A 12,094-nucleotide genomic window follows, 5' to 3' on the forward strand; every position below is an offset into this window, starting at 1 on the left:
TAATGGATGCAGTGTGCACTGTATGGGGGAGGGGCACACCTCTAGCCCTGGCTTGGGTGAGGCAAAGTCATTACTTGTAACCAAAATGTTTGTACCCCCATAATATCCTGAAATAAAAAAAGAAAAAAGAAAGAAAGAAATATTCTGCTTGCACACTGAATGGCTCGACTGGCCAAAATTATCTTCTCTCAGTCTGTCTGGAAATAGTCACTCTCTGTCGTGAACCTACTGTGAGGAAATGGCTCCTGCCTGGTGCTGTGGACACCCTGCACATGTCCATGTAAGCCACGCAGGCGAGGTTTGACCTGAAGCTCCTCTGTGTCTTAGGTCCTCGCTGGGGGGACCCTCTCCCACTCCATGCCTGCCTCCCCTGGGAGGCTGTTTTAAGGCCATTTCTCATCATCTCCCAGGTTCTGAAGAGGTATGAAACTTGAAGCAGAGCTACAGACTATGAACCCACATAGCTGCCATCTAGGATCCTGTATCCACAACCTGAGTAGGGGCCTTTGCTCCTTTTGTTTTGGTGTCACGCTCTTTGGTATGTGAGATAAGGACCACGGGAAACTGGCTCTTTGGCGAATCTTCCTTTCACTCTGTATGTAAATAATAAACTGAGTGTCTCGTTGTATCTTTACAAGCCCAGTCAGCCAGACCCAGCCTTGGCTTCTCCTTGTCTTCTGTGTGCTTGACCTGTATTAGTTATTACATTTAAGATTCATTTGGGTAAGAGGTAATTCTTTTGAAAATCCAAATTACTTTAAGACCACTGTCATTAACTTTTTGGAAGGAAGGAAAGCTGTTCATAGACCCCTCTGAAAATATGTTGAAAGATATGAATGTTTTTTCTTAGAAAAAAATGTAGCTGCATAAAAATGTATATGCATTTTCTGGAAGTGTATATACACCATGGACCTTTGGTGGAAACCTCTGCTGTAAGGGGATTTAGGTCCAACCAATGACTTGTGCTGTGAAATAAAATAATATTATCAGATAAAAATAAATAAATAAATAAATAAATGCCCTCTCTATCCCCTTTCTATTTTGTTTTTCTTTCTAGCACTTATCATTACCTGACATTACATATTTGTCACAAAAATATAAGTACTGTGAGGGCAGGGATTTTATTTTTTATTCCAGAGCAGAGCCTGACTCTCAATAACTTATTGTATGAATCAAAAATGGATGAAATTAAAGCTGATTCAGAGTGTATACTTTATGTGAGCATGTGTATATTTTATACAAGTGATATATGATATTCTTCCAAACCTTAGGGGCTCCTTTAACCATTCTCATTGTGGCATCTTAGAAAAGTCATGGTGAAAATGATATTGAGAGCTAATTTTGGTAGGAGAGAGATATCATATTTAGCCCATCTGCTCCATTTGGGGAAAAATAGTCTATCTTAATACATCTGATATTCAAACACTAGGATATATTAATAGGTAAATAATTTACACAAATCAAAAGTATCAATGGAAAAACAGGGAAACCATTTAAAAAAAATTCAGACTAGGATTTGTGTGATTCAGAATCTCTAGTAAGAAACATTGTAGTTATAATTCTAGGAATTACAGAATCATGATTGTATCTATGATGGATCAGTAGTGACACTGGCCTATGGAATAGTTTGCCCTCTGAGGATTCTAAGGCCCCTGTGTAAACACGGAAACACAGAGTGCAAACTATTTGCATTGATTAACAGTGCATAAAGATTTGTACAGATTGCGCCACTCAGTATTTTCTGAGGCTGGTGTGGCCTGGTAATTAAGATTATGGGCTCTGAAATCAATCTGCGTAGGTTCAAGTCCCAGCTCTGTGTCTCAGTTTCCTTGGCCTTAGAAAGGGATACTGATGGCATATTCCTTTCATTGTGGTTTTGAAAATTAAATGATATAATAGGTCAAGGGCTTTGATAAGCACCTGGTATATATTTATTGAGCAAGTGCTCAATAAATGTTAGCTATTTTTATTATTGATTGCAAGCAAGACGAATTCTCTCTCGCTTAACCAGAAAAGGAAATTATTGGGGTAATTTTGGTTAGATCATAGATTTAATGTGAAGACTGAAGACCTAGGCTTGGAAAACAGAGAACATGGCAGCCAGCACCTTTGCCAGTGTGGTGCCTTGGGAGCAGCCTGGCAGAAGTCCCTGTCTTCACTCTTGGGCACCAGCCACCACAGGGCAGCAGATTGAATCGTCCCGTGTCCTGGCTTCACAGGCATGGGGAAAGCCTGCTGCAGGTGGAACCCAGGTCACTTACCTTCATCCCAGAGCCTAGGGCCACAGAAAACAGTGTCCTTGTGACCTTTGTGGTGCGGGTGAGTCCTGACATCCACCAGCTCACATACTAGGGAATTTGCCAAACGTAGGAAGGCAACTGGGATGCCAGGAAACCAAGAATTAGCAAGTGTTTATTATACAAATTAGTTAATGAAATTATGCTTTTCAATAATTTTTGAACAATGTCCTAACAGCTCAGTTTAAATTACTCAACAAAATGATAAAATCTACGCTTGGCGCTTAGTTTTTCTAAATTTCTGCAACTTCAAGTGCTTTGTTGTGATTCTGAACTTCTAGAAAATTGAAGATTCTTTGTGATTTATTCAAATCCTACACTTTAGTGATGTCAATCTGCTCCTTTTTTTATTATGTAGCAGGAAATAGGAAGACTTTTCCAACTTGCCTTAGGAACTTACTCCTATACAGGGGGTAAATCATCCCATTGAATAAAGGAAGAATTAGATTTGTCTGTTGAAACTTTAGGAGCCAGGAAGGCTTGGAGAGACACCATTTGTCTGAGGTCATTGGGATTATGCTGCCCTCCCCAAGTTCCACTGCAAAGGGCGAGACAACAACCTGTCTCCTAACCATTATAATCTGTACCAGAGAGCATCACCTGATGAACAAAGATGGACATGTTCCCATGGTTAGCAGGTAGGGAGGGCAGGACTTGCAGCTTGGAAGCAAAAAGCCACAGTGTTAGGGAATGGAGAAAGCGGGTTTAAGGACATGAGGCCCCTGAACTTGCCGCATGGGAGTGTGGTTAGTTGCGGGGGAGAGGGGAGTGACTTGGGCGTCCTTTACCTACTGAAAATAATCCTTACTGCCCCTCCCTTCAGTTTTTCCAAATTGGGCTTGAAATTTCCTTTGCTCATTACATAACGTTAAATTACGTAAGATCCATGATAATAAAACTCCAAAAGAAGACATGCAGGATTTCAAACTGGCAGTTTGTTAATCAGAAAAGATAAGGAGGAGGGATTTTGTTAAAACTAATGATGAAAATAATTATTGGGAACTTCTGTTTGTGGCCAAGATAGAGTAACAGGGACTGTATTCTCCACCAGAAACATATGATAAACAAATGAAAAACTGGACAAAATATGTAAAACTACTGTCTATAAACCTTGGCTATCAAGCCATGCGGGTGATGTTTCTTGAGAAGGGGAAAACAAATGGGGTGATTGTTATGATTGTTCCAAGTTCCTGCCTGGAGAGACATTCCAGGCCACAGTGAGTGAAGAGGAACCCTGGTATAATTAAATCCACAAGGAAGCCATGATAGTTGCCGAATGAATGGGGCAGGAAAGAAAAGCTATGAGAACAGAGGAAGTAGAGCCACTAGATTGGGGCAAGGGGTGTAAGATTGACTATGAATTAAATGGGACTTTAATTGGGTTTTTGAGGCTGGTACCAGAAGAGGGGTAGAAAGAGAACAAGGTGGTGGTATTGGAAAATATTATGAAAAGAGGCACAGGCCCGCTTTGTTTCATAAAAAGTAAAGGTTTGTGGGGGAATTTGTAAAGATAAATAGATTTGGAAAGTACTTTTTGACTCTTTGTGGAAATTCATGAATCTTAACTTAGAGTTTGATTTTATTCAGCAGCTCAGTAGCTTTTTAAATTTAAAATAAAACCAGAAAACCCTATTAAAAATAAATTCTTAACCTAATCCCAATATGAAACATACATATAAAACATATATGTATGTTTTATACATATGTATAAAACATACATATATGAAACATACATATAAAAACATACATATAAAGATAGCTGCTTTAGACAAATGGGGGCAAGGGATGAGATGACCAGATACCCCAACAGTGCCACCTCTGATATCCCCACAGAACCACTGAGAGTCTTCAGGGTGTAAACATCTGCTGAAGGCCAAGGCAGCCACTGAGGGCTGCAGATAGATAATGACTGTATAAAGTGCCTGCACAATAGAGAATAACCAATTACCAGTTGATTGGATTGGAGGGGAGACTGAAGGTAGGCCAGGGGACACGTTGGGAACTGCTGCAATGATCTAGGTAAGAAGGGAAAAGGGTAGGAACTAAGATGATGGCAGTGAAGACAGCAAGGAAGGGACTAAAGGCAGAGACACACGAGGAAATGCACAGTAGGTTGGGGTGATTTTTTGAATAGGAAAGCGGGGAAGGGATAAACATTAAATAGCTTTAAATGAACAAGATACTTTGCAGTTCCTTGACCTGACACATTTAGAGGCTGTGATAACATTAAGAATAATCTATAATTACATAAATTACGTCATTTAATGAGACAACATAATACAATGATCTTACCCATGCTTAACAATCAATGATATTGTTGTACAGAGGCTTTGGAATCAGATGGACCTTGGTTCAAGTCCCTACCTGCCCTTGGTACAACTTTGGGTATGATAGTTAATCTAAGGTTCTTCTCTGTTAAGTGGGAGACAAAAACTGTACTTACCTTATGGCAGTGGTCCCCAGCCTTTTTCGGTACCAGGGACTCGTATCATGGAAGACAATTTTTTCACAGACCGGGGGTCTCTGAGGGGAAGCATTAGATTCTCCTAAGGAGCCCATGACTAGATCCTTTGTGTGCCTGCAGTTCACAGAATGGGGGTTGTGCTCCTGTGAGAATATAATGCACTGCTGATCTGACAGGAGGCGGAGCTCAGGCAGTGATGTGAGCCATGGGGAGCAGCTGTAAATACAGATGAAGCTTCTCTCACTCACCTGCTGCTCACCTCCTGCTGTGCAGCCTGGTTCCTAACAGGTAGCAGTCTGTGGCCCCGGGGTTGGGGACCGCAGCCCTATAGGATTCTTCTGGAGTGTTTGAAGGGAGTGTGTGAGCATTGATGTAGAGAAGTCTCTCTGGAGTAAGTTGTATTAGTTCTTATCTTTACTTAATTCTTAACTAATCGGTATGTCTGTTTTCTTCAACGTGTTAAATTAAAAAGCTCTTACTGTATTTCTTTGTCTGGCTTTTTAATACCTCATGAATAATGTGGAATCACTGAGTAAAGAAAGGTGATTATGCAAATGCTTGAAATATTTAATACATTAAAGTAGTCGTGGAAAACTGGCAAAATAACTTTACTGATATTATACCAGCTTTTTCTAGAAGCTTAAGGTATTAAGAAGAAAAAAGATCATTTCAATAAAAGAAAAATTTTAAAAAATGGAATGCATTAGAGACATATAATCCAATGAATTCTGTCATTAACAAATACTCGGGCAATATATTAACTTTTCCTGTGATACAATAGTCAAGCCAAAGAATTTAAAGAATGAAAAAAACGAATGTTTAAACAAACTCTAAAATAATTAGAGATAGTCTTTCAAAAATGCCTCAGCAGACTTTTGACTCATTAGGACAGATCTTTTTATTTTGGGGCCAGGACATAATTGTCTTCTGCCCCTCCTCCCCCTTGCCAGGACTCAGCCCCTGGCTTGCCTTTCAGTCGACCTCCCAAATCCCAGGCAGCCTTTGAATCCTAGGGCCCGCCTTTCCCACAGAGTGCTCTGTGCCCATCTCTCTCCCTTGCCGTATCATTTCTACTGCCTGTGTTTATTGGTTTAATAAATTCCCTTTAGTTAACACCTCATAGGTTGGATTAGAATCACTTAAATCCACACTGAGTGCTACTAAGTGGAGATTTCATACTAAGCCTCTCTAAATCCTTACAACAATGTGATGAGGATATTAGCGTTGCCTTAACCCAAGGGGATGAAGTTCAAACTAGTGGCTTTTCACCCATATGGTGGGCTTGCTGGATAAAAAAGAGTTTGGGTTTTCAATCACTTATATAAAACCCATGGCTCTTGTTAGGAGAATCTTTGAGTAATTGTTGAGCTAAAATTTAAAAAAGAGAGTACAAAGAAATTTGCTTTGATGCAAGCATTGTCTAAACAGTGACACAACTTGAGAGGTAATAATGCATGCACACTAGCGTATTTAAGGCACGATGTCTGTATTGTGATGTTGAATGTATTACCCAACCGTTCTGGAAAGTGACATTTTCATGTACTGAATGACAATATATCTTGTGTGTAAGGCATTACAAGTCAAAATGCTATTTACTATAAATAAGCTTTTTGACTGTGAAGAGGCTGCCTGTTTAACATTTACATGATCTAAACTAATTGTTTTTTCTCCCTCTGTTTATGAACTGGTAGTTTGTTCTTTTGTCTTTTTCCCTGATAATTAGTAGAAGTTCACAAAGAGGGGCGAACTTAAGTAAAATATATATCACTCTGTGTTGCTGCTCTATGCATAATTTAGGAATATGTCTTGGTAGGAAGCAGAGGATGAGTTTTCAGTTTTATTTTTGGATTTCAATCATGCATGCCACTGCTATGGCCTATGACTCTATATAATTAAGAATTGACTGTATGTTCCAATAACCCAGCCTGTAGTCATTGGTTCTGATCTGAAGTTCTCACTTAACCTAGAGTAAAATAGAAATAGAATCTGGACCATTTTTTACATTCTTCTGCTCAATTCTAGTTAGATGTTTTGAACTGCTATAAAATATTTGTACAGTCTTATCAATGGTCACATGTACAATTACTACCTCCAAGTGGAAAAAAGCTTCCTTTTTTTTTTTCCTCACAGATTTCAACTCTAGCTTTTACTAAACAGTAGAGTCCATGACTTTATTCACAGGAAGTAAATGATACACGTGGACAAAACCATTTTACAAAGACTCTTCCTGCAGCATGACCAGTGAAATAGATCTTGAGATAGGTCCCAAAGTCTCTACGAAATGTATAAACAAAACAAAAATAGAAAATTATACCTTATTTCTTGATCCATATCCTGGGATCCTATCACATGCTGTTGGCCATATAATAGGTATAATTTTCTATTTTTGTTTTGTTTATACATTTTGTAGAGACTGGAATTTGAAACATGTAATACAATGGGGTATATCAGAGAAAATATTTGTTAATGCTAATTGAATCTATTAACATTTTTCCCTATTTGACTGTTTGATGATTTTTATAAATAGTCAACTCTCTCCTCCTCATCCCTCCAGTTGTGTTTTATTGTTCCACATCCCAAATCTGTGGCCATTTTTGTCTTACGTTCAACAACCTAAGTCATACAGTTGTGAGATGCAAATGGGTATGATGGTTCAACTTACTGCTTTAAGTAGTGCTACAGGTAAACTATCTGAATAGACTATTTCTAAACTCCTCCAAGAAGGGAAATGTCATGATTTGCCTCAAATGTAACTTCTTCTCTTAGAGAAGCTTTCTGTCTCCCTCTCTAATCACTTCCTTTCTTCCCTTGTGCTTTTGACAGTTCAATCATTCATTCAATATATACTGGATAAGTTTTGATCAATGTCTTTTTCCCTCCAAGCTGAAAACTTGATGGACAGTAACTGTCTCTGTTTATCACTGCATCTTCTGTGAATATACATTATAAATATTGAACAAATTTGTATTAAATGAAAAAATACCTTGATAACATTTTTGATACCTGCCGTTATCAGTATCTGAATTGATTCTAAAATTCTTCTGCTAGAACATATTGTCTGTAGTATGAGTGCTGAAACATTTTAGAGTGGATGGGAATACTATGTTTTGTTTTGTTTTGCTTCATGAACCTTCTCTGTACTTGTCTTTATCTTTGGAATCTTTTAAAATAAAGATAAGTTGCATTTATTATAAGTTGCAATAATAGAAGCAAATTATTTTTAAAGTACTTTGTTTTTAAAAGGTAAAATGCTTGCGTGCATTTTAGGTAACTCCTTCAGGTAACTCTTTCTTTCTTTCTTTTTTTTTTAACTTGCCCAAGGTTGCTTTTATTTATTTCTTTATTTTTTCCTTTAAAAAAATCTGTACAAATTTATGGGGTATGTGTGCAATTTTGTTACATGCATAGATTGTGTAGTGGTCAAGTCAGGGCTTTTACAGTTTCTCTCACCCAAATAATATACATTGTACCCATTAACTAATTTCTCATTATCCACTCCCCTTCCACCCCTCCCCCATCTGAGTCTCTATCGTCTATTGTTCCACTCTCTGTACACATTTCTTAGCGTCCACTTGTGATTGAAAATATGCAATTTTGTCTTTCTGTGCCTGGCCTATTTCACTTAAGATAATGGCCTCCAGTTCCATCCATATTGCTTCAAAAGACATGATTTCATTCATTTTTATGGCTGAGTAGTATTCCATTCTGTATATACACTACATTTTCTTTATCCATTCCTCCCCTGATGGACACTTAGGTTGATTCCATATATTGGCTATTGTGAATAGTGCAGTGCTATAATAAACATATGAGTACAGGTGTCTTTTTGATCCATTGATTTATTTTACTTTGGGGAGATACCCAGTAGTGGGATTGCTGGATCGAATGGTAGTTCAATTTTTAGTTCTTTGAGAAGTCTCCATACTGTATTCTGTAGAAGTTGTACTAATTTACATTCCTACCAACAGTGTAAAATAGTTCCTTGAGAAGTCTCCATACCATTTTCTGTAGAACTGGTGCTCATTTAAGTCCCCACCAACAGTGTATAAGAGTTCTTTTTCTCTTCATCCTTCCCAACATCTGTTATTTTCCTTTTTTTAGTAATGGCCATTCTGAGTGGGGTAAGATGATATCTCATTGTGGTTTTAATTTGCATTTCTCTGATGATTAGTGATATTGAATATTTTTTCACATACCTGTTGGCCATTTGCATGTCTTCTTTTGAAAAGTGTCTATTCATGTCCTTTGTCCGCTTTTTAATGGAATTATTATCATTGCTTTTGTTGTTCAGTTCCTTGTAATATATTCTGGATATTAGTCCCCTGTTGGATCAGTATTTTGCAGGTATTGTCTCTAGTTCTACAAGTTGTCTGTTCACTTGGTTGATTATTTCTTTTGATGAGCAGAAGGTTTTTAGTTTAATTAAGTCCCATTTGTCTATTTTTGCTTTGTTGCCTGTGCTTTTGAGGTCTTATTCATAAATTCTTTACCTAGGCCCATGTCCAGAAGAGTTTTCCCTAGGTTTTCTTCTAATGTTTTTAATAGTTTGGGTGTTATGTTTAAGTCTTTATTACATCTTGAATTGACTTTTGTATATAGTGAGAGATAAGGGTCTAGTTTCATTCTTCTGCATATGACAATCCAATTTTCCTAGCATCATTTATTGAAAAGGGTTTCCTTTCCCCAATGGATATTCCAGTCTTCTTTGTCAAAGATGGGTTGGCTTATAGCAACAGGGCTTTTCTGGGTTCTCTATTATGTCCCATTGATCTATATGTCTATTTTCATACCAGTACCATGATATTTTGGTTACTATAACCTTGTAATATAATTTGAAGTCAGATAATGTGATGCCTCCATCTTTGTTCTTTTTGCTCAGGGTTGATTTGGCTATGTGGGCTCTTTTTTGGTTCCACATGAATTTTAGGGTTTATTTTTTTTAATTCTGTGAAAAATGACATTGTTGGTTTCTCTATATTTTTGAAGTGTCATTTAATATTTCTAATCTAGACCTACAAGAATAAAAGTTAACATATTTTAAAAAGCTTCACAGACACACATTTGTCCAAAGCCTTTGAAAAATTGGAAGAAAATAGGACAAAGTTCTCTACACTAGTTATTGATTTTCTGTGGAGAGGTAGAACAGGTGATATATTAAAGAGTGCTTATTTTTCACGTCTTTAGTATTAACAATAGTCATATTAACTTTTTACCAACTTTTTCCTTCATATAAATATAAGAACAGCTGCTGTCTGACAAATTTTGGAGAGACTAATTTTTTTGAAAATACGGAAGCTTGGGTGAATTTTTTGTTGTTTCAAAATATTTGTGTTTGCTGATACATTTCAGCAGCATAGCATGGCCTTTTTCAGGCTAAGATGCTGAGCCGAAACCTCCAAGAACCACAGCAAAAAGATTGGATCCCTCCTCTGTACCCTATTTTATAATTTACCTTGGTGGGGGGGGGAATTGTTTTCAACTATTTAAAAACTTTTATATTAGGAAAAGAGAAATATATCTGTGAAAAGCTTAAAACAAAGTAAACTTCTTGAGGGACTTGGGTCAATTCCTAAGGTGATGAGGTGTAGCTCAGTAGAAGCGAGAGACTCACTGAATATCTCCAGGGTCCAGAGGCTGTAACCTATGTTGTGGGCAAGTCATTCTTCTTTAGTGTCGCTCATTAAGAGGCCTACTTAGGTAATAAGGATGTTTACTAAATGCTTTTTAATAACGCCCTTTTAATTTATTATTAAAAGAATATTCATAGCAGAAGTGATCTTTGATGCTAAATCATATTTCAAGAATAATTATTGATACTATAATTCTGTTCTTTTGTAACATCGTTACACACACGTGCGCGTGCACACACACACACACACACACACCTCTACGTGTCAGAGTGTCAGAGCTGGTCTGTACTGGCTCACAAAAACCTACTGTTAAATTTTCAGGAGTTTTGCAAGGCACTTGAAGTCAGACAAGTGGCTTGAAATTTGTTACGGCCACAGTATTTACACCATGGACATTGGCAAATGCTACAAATCAGAGCCTTTTTCTTTTTCCCTGGGAAAGCCAGTTGTTAAACACTTAACAGCTCACCAGTGCCTGAAAGTATTTCTTTAAATAAAATAAAGGGCTATAAGCTTTGAAGACTATTTTTGAATGAAAGTTTGCATGGGCAAAAATAATAAATGCATTGTGTTTTCTTTCCCTCTGCTTTCAGGGATACGGAAAGACAGAAGAGGAGGGAGAATGCTGAAACACAAGCGCCAGAGAGATGATGGGGAAGGCAGGAATGAAGCAGGGCCCTCTGGAGACATGAGGGCCGCCAGCCTTTGGCCTAGCCCTCTCTTGATTAAGCACACGAAGAAGAACAGCCCAGCCTTGTCCCTGACGGCTGATCAGATGGTCAGTGCCTTGTTGGAGGCTGAGCCCCCCATACTCTATTCCGACTATGATCCTACAAGACCCTTCAGTGAGGCCTCCATGATGGGCTTGCTGACTAACCTGGCAGACAGGGAGCTGGTTCACATGATCAACTGGGCCAAAAGGGTGCCAGGTAAGAATGCCAAGCTCAACTTTTAAGAGTCAATAAGTTTTCAAAAACTGGTTGTGATGTCCTGGGAGAAATAGTGGGAGAAAAAGAAACAATAGCTTGTTATCTAATTGGTTTCAAGATTACATCAGAATTTGTTCATTTTTAGTATCAATACACTGTCATTCTCCTGGAGATGAGAAAATCGTGTTTTAAAATCAAAATGTAGAAAACTAAATCTTAAATTGACATAATTTATTTATTTTTAACCCATCTCATTAACCAAAAAGATTTGGGGTGGACACTACATGACAAAAGTATTTAATATTTTATGTTCACAGTGGCAGAAACTTTTAACACTGAATGATCCACAAAAGTTTTTAATATTTGGCTAAAGTGACACTTTGGTTCTTCAGCTGATTCTCTCAGAAAAGCTTGAGTGTAATATAGTTATTACCTATGATGCATGGAATATTTTTTATGAAACTAAAAACATGTAGAGTCTTTACTTACATTTCAAAGGTCACTGATATGTTATAGGCCAAGGAACGTATGTCTGGCCATAGAGAATCTTATATGTATTTGCATATATCAACATGTAAACATGCAGTCCTTTGAATAAGGAGCCAGTGGTACTGTGATCCACACTTGTTAGAGGTCATCTATTACATCGTTTGGATGGTGGAGGTTAGGTTACATGGAAGCATGAGGGTTAATAGGCAAACTTAAGTTTTTAGGGTGTGTCCAACTGGCCAATAAAAACTCCTGGCCATCTTTGGAATAAAGAGTCTTACTGAG

The 12,094-nt window shown here is 37.7% G+C and overlaps 1 protein-coding gene across 7 annotated transcripts in view; it reads left to right on the top strand.

Annotated features, from left to right (window-relative positions):
• ESR1 (estrogen receptor 1) overlaps window positions 1–12,094 on the top strand; it is a 241,716-nt gene that overhangs the window by 105,971 nt on the left and 123,651 nt on the right. For all 7 annotated transcript variants that reach the window (XM_069488728.1, XM_069488725.1, XM_069488729.1 and 4 more), the window contains one exon: window positions 10,985–11,320. In XM_069488728.1, coding sequence (XP_069344829.1) covers window positions 10,985–11,320 — 336 coding nt within the window. The remainder of the gene's footprint in view (window positions 1–10,984; window positions 11,321–12,094) is intronic.

This window comes from Eulemur rufifrons, chromosome 15, assembly GCF_041146395.1.
Source record: "Eulemur rufifrons isolate Redbay chromosome 15, OSU_ERuf_1, whole genome shotgun sequence".
NCBI classification, from domain to species: domain Eukaryota; kingdom Metazoa; phylum Chordata; class Mammalia; order Primates; family Lemuridae; genus Eulemur; species Eulemur rufifrons.